At 40.7% G+C, this 12,209-nt stretch overlaps 2 protein-coding genes across 2 annotated transcripts; one reads left to right on the plus strand and one right to left on the minus strand.

The window, feature by feature from the left end:
* Positions 1 to 257: 257 nt before the first annotated feature.
* Positions 258 to 4,226, minus strand: endou (endonuclease, polyU-specific; the record flags this gene model as incomplete). The annotated part of the gene is made up of 9 exons (XM_079218744.1): positions 258 to 378; positions 464 to 606; positions 705 to 811; positions 901 to 1,014; positions 1,769 to 1,974; positions 2,063 to 2,243; positions 3,695 to 3,817; positions 3,928 to 4,050; positions 4,169 to 4,226. The coding sequence occupies 9 exons, from the start codon at positions 4,224 to 4,226 to the stop codon at positions 258 to 260; spliced, it is 1,176 nt and encodes a 391-aa protein (XP_079074870.1).
* A 2,180-nt stretch (positions 4,227 to 6,406) lies between these two features.
* Positions 6,407 to 11,006, plus strand: tsfm (Ts translation elongation factor, mitochondrial). The gene is made up of 6 exons (XM_079218556.1): positions 6,407 to 6,539; positions 6,856 to 7,008; positions 7,135 to 7,263; positions 7,376 to 7,498; positions 9,367 to 9,448; positions 10,440 to 11,006. The coding sequence occupies exons 1-6, from the start codon at positions 6,492 to 6,494 to the stop codon at positions 10,832 to 10,834; spliced, it is 930 nt and encodes a 309-aa protein (XP_079074682.1). The 5' UTR covers positions 6,407 to 6,491; the 3' UTR covers positions 10,835 to 11,006.
* The last annotated feature ends 1,203 nt before the right edge of the window (positions 11,007 to 12,209 follow it).

A 12,209-nucleotide genomic window follows, 5' to 3' on the forward strand; every position in this document is an offset into this window, starting at 1 on the left:
GAGTGTGCCACTTGTGAAAAGAAGCAAAGCTATAGATGTTTTTTCCTACTTTATAAAATAATTTCAAAAGTATAAGATGTTGCGATGCATTTATGTCACCAAATACTTTTAAACAGAAAAGTTACATTACATTTATGAAAATCTCTCACTGAGAAAAAGTGCTTCTTTTGTGGATATTACTTTTCAAAGTGTTTATTGTGGAATGAAACACAAACAGACTTCTCTGTGAGTTGCTTATGTTTTATTAGATGGCAGCTTTAGCTCCTAGGGGTTGCAGGAAAGGCAGAGCCGATGTACTTCTTTCCATTGCCGTAGGAAGAGTTATCCCAGGTGTAAGTTTGGATAATGAGCTCCTTCCCTCCCAGGCTCAGACGACACCTGGATGGACAAGAAAAAAAAAGTGAATCGGAACAACACATGGTGGAAAACGTCACAAGACAGATGAGACAAGAGTTGTACTCACTGTTTTCCAGGGCGAGTGATGTAGCAAAGGCTGTACAAGGCAAAGTCATATTCAGGGCTGCAGCCGATGACTGCAGAACCGACCTGCTTGAAGTAGCCCTCCCACATGAACTGCATCCCCATGACATCAGGGTAGGAAGTCCACTGAGAGCAGGTGAAAGAAAGAAAGAGGGTATGTGAAGGGAGTGCCGCACATGTCCTAGTTTAAGTCATCATATTGAGGTCTGCATTGTGATCCTTACGGGCCCATTGAAGCTGTGGCTGTAGTAGTTCAGCTTTCCTCTTTTCTCCAGAAGATAAAACTGGATCCAGTTGTGGAAACCAGATATCTTTCCTCCTTTGACCTCTCCTATGACGGAAATAATTTTTTGGAATAATCACCAAAAAGAAAATTGCAAAACATCTGTGGTGTTTGGAAGAAATCTGCTCTATCCGAACCTGCAAAGATGTGTTCAAAGCCGCTGGAGTCCATCTTGTTGTTGTTGCGGGAGTACAGACCAAACCACATCATCTTCAGGTCCTGAATGAACTCGGCCTCTGACGCATAGATGCCTTAAAAATACAAAATAACATCCAACAAGGAATTACTGTCTGTGCATATCTGGGTATGTCCTTTATCTCGACAACCGTTCATTCGATCTGCTTCACACTTGAAAGTTGCATTGCTGGGAATTTGTGTTGAATTTAGTCGATGAGTCAATATTGAAAAACTTGGAATAAACGAGCACTCTGTGCAGCAGCGGGGGAACTTCAAGGCTCTGCAGTCCAGCATGTCAAGCGACAAGCAATTAATATGGCCATTTGGAAGTTACCACCACTAGGTGTATTTCACCAATGTTTCTGACTGCGAGTTACCACCTAGGTGTATTTTTTTGGAGCGGATTAAGTGATTTGGGGGACAAATGCAAACGCTGTCTTGCTTTGCTTTTCACCCTTTCTGTAACTGGTAATGTTGGCATTCGTAGTGGGAAAAGGTCTTCTTTTTGCAAATGTTGCCTACTTTTAACGGTGCCAATTAATTGCCAACATTGTTCGCAGTCCTGCCAATAAATACAATTTAAATGGATATACTTTAAAAAAAAATTAAGACTGAGATCAAATTGTAGCCCACAGCTAACTAACTGTCCCCATGGCAATATTAGTATGGGGTTATCTGTCAAAGCATTATGGGAACTGTATCCCCAAATAGTAGATTGAGGGGCTCATAGTCTCAGCCTTTGAAACCCCCTGCAATAGAACACTAGCATAACCGACCTGTGGGCACTCAACCAGTGTCTGGATGTGTACTTGTACACGTGGACTTTACCTTTGGTGTGGAGGAAAGCAAACAGCTCTCTGCCCAGCTCGGTGTTGGACATGGTCTCCTTGATGAAGGCTTCCTGCTCAGCCAGCTGCTGAGGACTGAAGTCCTCCGTCTGTCCGGTCATCCTGTCGTAGTTGTCCAGCACAGCAAGGAGAGCAGCGTAGGTGGGTCTGGAGAACAGAACCTCCTCATTCAGGTATTGGAACATGCTGGAAGAACAAACACAAAACACCAAAAAGGGGGTAAATACTTTACAGCAAGAAGAAGAGTGCTGCGCTAATAAGATAGTCTTCTCACGGTTTAGAGGACAGATCGTTCTTGGAGCTCGTCTGAGAGTAGGGCACCAGAGCCTGAGGGTCAATGATCAACTCTTGGGCTGAGGCCTTGTTTGAATCCAGAGCGTAGAGCGCCTCAGAGAGAGCCTTGATCTCAGCATCAGTGATCGCACTACCTCCATCTCCACCTCCACCTCCGTCACCTGCAGAACATCACAAACACACACAGATAATTACTTTATCATGTTAGAGTTAAATCTGCCTTTTTATTAGATAACGGCGATAGGATGGATAGACTGGAAAGTGGGAGAGAGATGGAATGGCATGTCCCATCATGTTGGTGTTGTTAACCTGGAATAGTGATTTATGCATTTCTGTAGCAGAGTGCGGTGGAAAGTTATTAAGAAGATTCAGCTCAGTTCCATTATATGTTACTTTACTTCTACTAATAATGTACTTGCATTTATTTTATAGGTATAAGAAATTTGTAGTAAAGATGGTTGAGCTTTAAAAATGGGATTTAAAGTGTTAGACACAAAATATAATGGACATTACAAATGTTATAGCACATCCCAGATTTCAATCAAGCAGGCTGTTTTTTATGCTCTTAGGTCCAAGTTACTTTTCAATTGAATATTTTACATACATTACAAACAGACCGTATTCAGTAGACACATGTGATGTGAAATATTGTTAGAAGATATAATACATTTGTATACATGTATTATTAAACATACCTACAGTATATACCAAATAGTTTGTGCTGTTAATACTTATGTATTTCAACTTGAGTAAATAAAAGTAAGACTTGTAATAGAGTAAATTTATATTACAGTATTGCTACTTTTATCTTATTAAAAGATCTTAGTACTTCCTCCACCACTGAGTATTACTACTGTTGAAGAAGGGAGCAGGTTATGTTGAGTGAAGTGTTTTATAGCACACCAGCGACACCTGCTGGTCAAAAACTGAAAGAAGATTTGATGATGAGAGGTTGGTCCCTCAGGCCAACTAAGGGAGGAAGTATTCAGGTCCTTTACTTGGGTAAAAGTACCAAAACTACAACGTAAAAATAAACAAAATGTACCTGAAGTTTCAAAAGTAAAATGACTAGTGATTGATATGTTGATGTATAGTAAATCATATTATTAATACTGATGCGTCAATCAGCAGGTAGTATTTGCTATTGTATCTGGTGGAAATGGGGCTAATTTAAACTTATTTATGTATAGTTCGACACAGCTACAGTACAACATGGGTGACAAAGGGTCAGATAAATCGAGGGGTCCAGAACAAAGTTGTGACATGATTTGTATGTAATTTATTTACTTTTCTCTAATCTTTGCTTTTTGTGAAATATTAAATATTTAGATCAATCAGTTATTCAAATGAAACTTTCTGAGAAGTTTAGAAAGATAATCTCTTTTTGGTGGAACTGCGGACAACTCAGATGTACGATTGAGAACCTGATCTTCAGTGCAGTAGCATTGGGCTGAAAGTTCAACTGATTAGATTCAGTGTCCACCCTGGGAAAGTGACCAGGTGACATAGGAGCTGCTCAGGAAACACAAACAGCTAGAAACTAGCTATCAGTTGTGATATACCGTCTGGCATGTGAGGCGGGAACCGCTATAGGCAACACGTGGTGTCTTACTGTCACAGAGGCTTGCATAGTCGCTGCAGCAGTTGTTGTACTGGGGACACTTGGAGTTGCAGTGGCACTCGTTCTGATTGTTGTATTTCTCACCACACCTGCCTTTACAAGATGTGGCTCCAGCTAGAAGGTAAAGAAACAGACAAGTGATATTTTTCGCCAGAAGTCTGCGATGTGTGATGGATTATTTATAAAAAAAAATAATAAAAATAAAATAAGCGTTTGTCACTCACCTTTACATATTTCCGAGTAGTCAGAACAACAGTCTTTGAATCGCTCACAGGACGGGTTGCACTGACAGGACAAACTATTGTCTGATCCAAAACCACACCGACCCTGACACGAGTCCAGAGTGTCTGAGAATCAACAGGACAGATTGGTTTCTTAATGACAGTCTATTGTAACTGTATTACATGGTTATACATACATCAGTAATAATAGGTTCTGTGTTAATAGCAGAACAATATATCTTACTGCTGTGTCCCTGGTGGAACAGGGTTACCCAAAGTGCCAGTACAGCAATGACCTTCATCTTGGCTCAACTTCAACCTGAAAACAAGGTGAACATGGTCCTCCTTTTAAAGCAAGTTTCACGTGACCAAGCCAAACGTAACACTTGCTCTAAACCATCCCATAAGTCAGGAGGTCACTTCTCTATGTGTGTGTATAGTGGATAAAATGTGTTGTCAGGTCTGATATTATAACGAAAAAAGAAACAAAAATGCTACTGTTCATAATGGTAATGAGCATTTGTAAAGGATTAGTGATTGATATGTTGTAGAACAAAAGTGTAAATCAACTTTTTGTCTGCTGTATCTCAGCTCTGTGAAACTGCACACCTGCTTAGCACAGAGGCGGCTCTTTAATGTTTCAATATATCAAGGTTTGTGTGTGAGCTGATAATAACTGTTGTCTTAGATTTTAAATATAATTTGTGTTACATTGAAACTACATTTAAAGCTAAATGTTTTTTTTAGCCTATTGCATTTTAAGGCCAATACTAAATACAATTTATATTTAAAAAAATAAGTTTCCACATGAGCATCCCTCCGACCAGAGTGACCAGATGCTGTATTTCACAGGATTCTTTTTTAAGATCAGTACTCAGAATAGCTCTCCCGCTTCAGGGACCCTGGTAATGTTGAGGTCACTTGTTCACATGGCAAATACCAAACATCAGCGATGCATACCGGCCCTTAAAGTAATGTACACTGTAGTATACAGTGAAATGTTTAGGCCTATTATATTGTGAGGCTTTCAGGTGCTGTCAAACAGACAATTTCAAAGTGTGTGACTCTTGTTTTTAAACAATAAGAAAGCGCCTAACAGTAGTACAAGAACAGCATTGCAGTTTCTCTTGGGAACTGCTGCCTTTGTCAGTTCAAATCACTATTGTCTCCGATAACCATGGATGAAATAGAAATTTGATTTCCCCCAAACAGTCAGAAACAATTGTCACGGAGGGGGAAAGGCGAGGACCCAAATGCCAGAGCAACGGTTTCAAAGTAAATTTATTTCAATAAACAAAACTTAGGATAGGCTTCAAATCCGACAACAGGACAGAAGACAAACAGACAAACAGGGTTTAAATACAAGAGGAGGGTAATGAGGAACAGGTGGAAACACTGAGGGCAGCACAGGTGAAAGGAATGCACAATCAGGGAACAGGGCAGACAGACAATCACGGACAGCCACAAGGGAGGAAGTGCAGGAACACAGAGGACACACAAGACAAGGACTTCACAATAAGACAGGACACCAGACAAACCAACATCGTGACAACAATGAAGAAAGGGGGACACCATCCATGCAGTTTTTAATATTCTTTAGGCTTACATATAAATGGTTTAAGATCAAGTTAATTTGTAAAGGATACAATACAAATATTAAAATCTGAAATCATATTGCTGGCAGAGATCTCCATTAAGTGAGAGTCAGACAAGGCTGGATAAATTATCACAATATATGTTTCTTCAACAAATATAAAAGTAAAGGCTTTCCAAGCTAGTTTTTGCAGGTAAAAGTCTGATTCCGTTAGACAGATGTTTGGAATGCCGGGCTGAAAGCCTAAACTAAATTCAAAAAAAAAAAAAAGTAATGTGAGCATGAAAGATTCATAAGCAGACCAAAACACACTTACTAGAAAAACAAGTAAATGAAAAACAAATTACAGAAAAGTAATGCATCCTGAACCTTGACTTGTTTCAGTTGAAACTGCAAACCAAATTCATGAATGAACCAAATTGACTTTTCAACATTGTTTAAATGTTGCAGCTGAGGCTACAAGCCTGATCTGAGTCATTGGCAGACTCAGTTCTGACATTACTAAACTGCCAACACTAAAGTACAAGTCTCTGTTGCATCAGACAGGCAAGTAGAAGTTTAGTTTAGTTGGACCCCATTAGCTACAGCACAGCAGTAGGTCCACATAAAATACATAGTGTCAATGCAACCATACAATTTACATTATAACCATAACATTACAGAATAAACAGGAAGATCAATTAAGATAATTAAGTATAAAATACCACTAAGTATTTTTATTAAATGTAGTCTCATTAGTTACATTACACTACTGAGAATGTCAGCATGTAGCTTACTGCTTTAGTATTGTGAGGTCAGGATCAAGCAGGGTGTTAAACGCATCTGTAGGTTTCTCCTAAACTGTAGAGGGCGCTCCGCAGTAATAAGCTGCTCTTCGCAGAGTAATTTGTCCCTACTCGGCTTCCTTACCCAACGTGGATTTCAATGACATTCTGAGCTTTTATAAGTCAGTTCTCTGCAACGGGGTTTAAAGATGTCTTTAACCTTTTTATTCAGAACAATTACAAGAGACTTTGCAAAGGTGAGCACATTAAGCTATACACTTGGTCATGTTTTTATCATTTTACCTGATGCTCGAGCTGTCAGAAGCTGGCGTGTTAGTTAGCTTCCTTACTTTCTGATTCACCAGCTCAACGTTACTGAGTCAGTTTCAGTGCGTTAACAACCTTTTTGTTTTATGTTTGTTTAGAAATCATCGTGGCTGGATATCTCTGTAGAATATGTTATCTAAAAATGCCATTTGTTGATACAAAGTTGTGCATGCGACTGTCAACTAAAGACAGCAGGCCTAGGTCACTGACATGAGTGTTACACCTTCTCCCATCCGTCTTCCCCAGGTCAGTGTTTGTCAGCATGCACAGTCGTTACATACAGGCTGTCAGCTCTTGGCAGCTGAGAAAGCCCTCCTGATGACGCTGCGGAAAAACACCGGCTACACTTTCATTAACTGCAAGAAAGCACTGGAGAAGTTTGATAATGACGTAACGCAGGTAACTTTACCCCCTTCTCTCAACCTCTGCCTGCACTCACAATACAAGTGTGCTAGAACAATATCTATATGGTGACGAGTGAAACTAGCAGCTGTGTGACTGTTAATGTCATTTCCAATCCTTCAGGCAGAAACATGGCTACATGAGCAGGCCCAGAAGGAGGGCTGGAGCAAAGCAAACAAGCTGGAGGGTCGCAAAGCCAAAGAGGGACTGGTTGGCCTGTTCATTCAAGATCAAGCGGCAGTTATGGTGGAGGTAAGGCCAGTGACACAGGGGTTAATAACCAGCACACTCACTAAAGTTGATCATTTTTCTGTTTGTTGGATTGGCATTCAGCAATATCTGTTGTCTTTCTTCTTGTCTGCAGGTTAACTGTGAAACAGACTTTGTTGCCCGTAATGAGACGTTCCAACAGCTGGTTAAGGATGTAGCATTTGTCACCTTGGCTCACCACCGGAATAAAACCCAGAGCAAGTCAGGATATGTTAAGGTAAACCCACATTGGGCTTCTGTTTGTACCGGGGGAGACTTCTGTTCACTGTGGAGTTGTATGCTGGAAATAACATGTAAATGGACACTTAGATGATGGATAAACTGATGTGGCATTATATTAATATAATGTTGCTATATAATAGGCCTTAATAAGACAATATATGTAAAACCATAGGTGTAAATAATGAAAGTAATGATGGCTGAATTCCATTTAGCTGCTTCAGTTGTAGGGTCTGGTATTGTGCATACTGCTCACACTGTAATGGCTTAGAACAGGGGTGTCAAACTCATGTTAGTGAAGGGGCCGCATGCTGCCCAATTTGATCTCAAGTGGGCCGGACCAGTAAAATCACAGCATATAAACGCATACATAATGACAATATTTCTCTATGTTTAAATCATTGGTGAAGGTTTTTGGATGATAAACCCTATTTTAAGGTATTTTTACAATAAACTAGAAACATAAAGACCAAAAATTCAGACATCAGCCCACTGTTTACCTGCCTGGGCTCTCCTCTGCAGATTCCCTCGCAGTTGAGCAATATTTATAGTAATGTCAGTGGTCTAATGAATTCTGACTCTGGGTCAATGTATAGCGTGCCCTAGGGCTGGGCGGTATGGCCAAAAATTCATATCACGGTATTTTGTAAGATTCTGGCGGTTTCCCGGTGTATCACGGCATTTTTTTTCCAAATAAACACATTAATTTATTGACGTTGAAAAGGACCGTCACCGCCATCGTTATTCACCGCTCGCAACTGGCCAGCAGCTGTTTTGATTGGTACATAGGGTGCTAACATGGAGGGATTTAGGACCCAGGGGAATACCTTGATACTAGTGGCGCATGCGCAGCCATAGCAACTATTGTCACTCTTCAGCCGGCAACAACATTTGATGTTTACAGTCACATATACGTGTACAGCGGTCTGAGCTACTTACGTCTCACGGATATAAGTTGACTTAGGGTGTGCAAGACATGACATCGCCAAAAGGCATGATGGGTAAAGCCCGCCCATTGTGCTGCACAGGAAAAGACTTCTTCCTTCACAAGAAAAGTCTTCCTGTGTGGGCGGTGCCATTTACCCAGCATGCCTTTTGGCGATGTCATTTTTTGCACACCAAATGAGTTAACATGAGACGTAAGTAGCTCGGTCCGCTGCTCATTCAGCTTCATGCTGTGAACATTAAATGTTGTTGCTGCCAAACAGCGGCGACCGGTATGACGGTATGTGAACAATTCATACTGTACGCACAACTGAGATTGGTGTACCGGTTCAACCGGTATGTCGCACAGCCCTAGCGTGCCCGTTTGTCAATCAGTGGTCAGTAGTTCGAGGCTCAGCTTTCTTTCTTTTTTTTCTGCAATTTTAACAATCCCGCGGGCCAGACTGGACCCCCTGGCGGGCCGGATCTGGCCCGCGGGCCGTATGTTTGACACCCCTGGCTTGGAACATAGCAAGCCAGTGTCAATGTAGTACCACAGTACCATCTTTCATACAATGGCAAAGTGAGCTACTCATCTGTGTTAATTAAGCTACAGCATTCATTATGTTGTCCTATAATGTGCCTGCAGTGATCATGAAACTACGTCATCAGAAAGGATTTTGTTCCAGTCATCAGTGATCTGCATCTTCGACCTGCTTTAAGTCATGCGATGTGCACACACATTTGACGATATTATCGAGACAGAACTGTAGCCTAACTCTTAACAGTTCTTAATGTATAAAAGTCTTCAGGAGGTCGGTGCAGATAAGCAATATATGACTGCATACCACTGAATAAAACAGTTAACTCAGGTTGTCAGGACACACCAGCTTCGTGTCCTTTGCTCTGCTTTGATTCTGCTTGCACTACATTTGTTTCTAGAGTGCCCTGGCAGGTGATGAGTTAAAGAAACTCAGTGTGGATGAAGGATCTTCACTTTCTGATCGGGTGGCTCTCACAATTGGTCAGTAAGAAAATGCTTCCTTTTTCATTAATGACGTTCAATTCATCTCTAAAACACTGTTTTAGTTTAAAAACACCAATGCACTACACTCCTTCAAACAGCACTTTAAGATAATTTTATTTGGGTTTTTGCCTGTGATGATAGCAGTGTGACAATTCTAAATTTAAGTAGATATTGTCCTGTACATTAGTTTCCATGCATTCAAAATGTATGAATCTGTCCGGCTGCACGGCTTCACCAAGTGAGGGTTTACTGTGGCAAAAGTGATAACAAAATATAAAAAAAACTTTTCATTGATTTTTGGATTATTGTTGCAGAAAATAAGTTCTGTGTCAAATACCAGTTTATGATACTTTACACATTTGGTTCAGCAAGATAATCTTCACAACTTTTAAGATTTTTGAAGTGGGAATTGCCTGAAGTAAAAAGCTAATGTTGGGCTTTAAAAGAACTGCACTTCAGTCGCATGACTTAACGCCACACCCACTAAGCTAAAGGCGTGATGACATTTTGTCGTCACTCAGCCACTTGTTAGCAAACACCTTTTTTAAGTAAAAGCTTCAGAATTCATGAGTGGTATTTACTGACATATTTCATATCTTAGAACAAAACTCTAAAATCTCCTAAACCTTATTTCATGCATCTTACATAAAAAAATATTAACTTTGAGACGAGGGAATCGTAAGTGCAAAAATGCAAACTAATTTCCAAGTTTTAGGACTCATTCCTGCAGCACTCTACTGATGTTCTAGCAGTCAAAGTAAATCAAACATGACATCATTGAATGTCTTTGCCATGTAGCCTTCAAAATGTACAATTTGTTGTCACTGAACAGCAAACAAAGGAAGAACATACAAAACATGTTTGGACCTAGCAAGAATTGTTTACTTTGTACTCGAGAAAGGAGGGTCAAAATGAACCATGCAGACCATAAACATCTATGAAATGAAGCAAAGCTGAAATTAAACATGCTTCTCCTCTTTCTCCTCAGGTCGACTCGGTGAGAACATGTCAGTGAGGCGGGCGGTGACGGTGGACGTGCCAGCTGAGTGGCACATTGGCTCATATGTACACGGTGGTGTGCGCGGCCAGACTGAGGTGGCCATGGGTCGGTACGGCGCCCTGGTCGTATTTCAGGGGGGAGAGAAGGAAGATTTGGAAGTTCTAGGACGTAAACTGGGACAGCATATTGTGGGAGAGGCCCCTGTGTCCCTGGGCAACATGGATGACCTGCCATGTGGTGAAAGTGAGACACGCCTGCTGCCTCAGACCTTCTTGGGAGACCCCAGCAGGACTGTTGCACAGTTCCTCAGAGGTCAACAGGCTCGAGTGCTGGACTTTGTCCGATTTCAGTGTGGCGAGACCGCCAGTGAAGAAGCTAAATAAAGGAATGACTAATTATTTTGGATACATAATTACCGTGTGTCTTTATTTAATATTAAGATGAAATGCAACTACCCATCTATTCTTGAACATTCATACAGTCACAAAGTGTCATTGTAAATTTGAAAGCTGAATATGTACGTCTGCCAGCACTGGTGCCTGATGAAATTACGAATCCAACAATAAAATGTTTTCATTCTGGAATCTTAGTCCATATTAATTTGTACATGCTACTCAGTATTTTTAATTATAAATTCCACATGAACATCTTAATCAGGTAAACCACTGACTTGCTTTAATCGACTGTCATAATGTACATCTTTCATGTTTTCTTAGTTCCTTTGATCCTCACATGTATTTACATGACGTTGGAAGAAAATGTTAATGTCTCGATGGAAGTTGGATTTCTTTCAACCCTTTCTCCAAGAAGCTTCTGCAAGGGATAAATTAACAAAAGACCCCCCCCCCCCCTTTTTCGTCAAAGGGCTGCAGAAGTGCATGCAATCAGTGCTGTTGCTACTTGAATGAAAGATAGTAAGACAGAAAGCCTACAAGGTGTCACTGTTCTAAAATGACAAAGTACAAACCTTTGACCTTTTGTCCATCTAGCAAACTCCTTCTTATTGACAACTGAGTTTCCCCCACTCACTCAGAAAACCTCATGTACCAGAAGCAAGTGTGTAATCCAGCACAGGTCCACTGAATCTTTTTGGTCAGCTTTCTCTATTAGAGCTACAAACCTTTGGACCCAGCACTATCAGACGATTTTCTAATCTCTAGTTTTAAATCAAGGCTGTAACACCAATCGTGACCATTTACCACAAAGTACTCAATACAATGTATTGCATTTCACTTTTTGTATGATGCCTTACAGAAGGTTAGCCAACTTTGGGATATGGTGTGCCAGTTTTAAACTTCATTGTTAAAGCTACGATAAAGAACTTTAATTTTGTGTAGATTTTGAGTTCTGTGTCCGAGCTCCACAGTCCCTTGGTCTGACAGTCTGATCCGATCAGACCTGGTTCTGGTTCTCACGTGCCTCCTTCCCTCCAGAGGCCCCAGCAGTGTGTTGTTGCCAAAGCGGGTGTCATTGATGACAAGCATTAATGTATATAAAAAAAGGCCATCTTCTTGCTAGTGGTCATTAGTGGTCTCCCATTTACTTCCTCATCTTTAATTAGTGTGTCATATCACAGCAAGGTAAACATTGAGTTTAATTATGACACCCCTTTAAAATGTGTAACTCCAACAGATTTGCAATTGTATTCCATAAAGCAATATGTATACTGTATACATATACTGTAAATGGGGGTGTGATATGTTGCAACTGCACCCCTGAAATCCAGGCCTGTGATTGGCTGTTAAGCTGTGACATCAT

Source organism: Taurulus bubalis, assembly GCF_910589615.1.
Source record: "Taurulus bubalis genome assembly, chromosome: 5".
In the NCBI taxonomy this organism is placed as follows: domain Eukaryota; kingdom Metazoa; phylum Chordata; class Actinopteri; order Perciformes; family Cottidae; genus Taurulus; species Taurulus bubalis.

What these genes read in the sequence shown, in the direction of transcription:
- tsfm (XM_079218556.1), top strand. Translation starts at nt 6,492, where the DNA reads ATGTCTTTAACCTTTTTATTCAGAACAATTACAAGAGACTTTGCAAAG. An exon ending in GCAAGTCAGGATATGTTAAG is followed by an intron (nt 7,499 to 9,366) that starts GTAAACCCACAT and finishes ATTTGTTTCTAG; the next exon opens with AGTGCCCTGGCAGGTGATGA. An exon ending in TCGGGTGGCTCTCACAATTG is followed by an intron (nt 9,449 to 10,439) that starts GTCAGTAAGAAA and finishes CTTTCTCCTCAG; the next exon opens with GTCGACTCGGTGAGAACATG.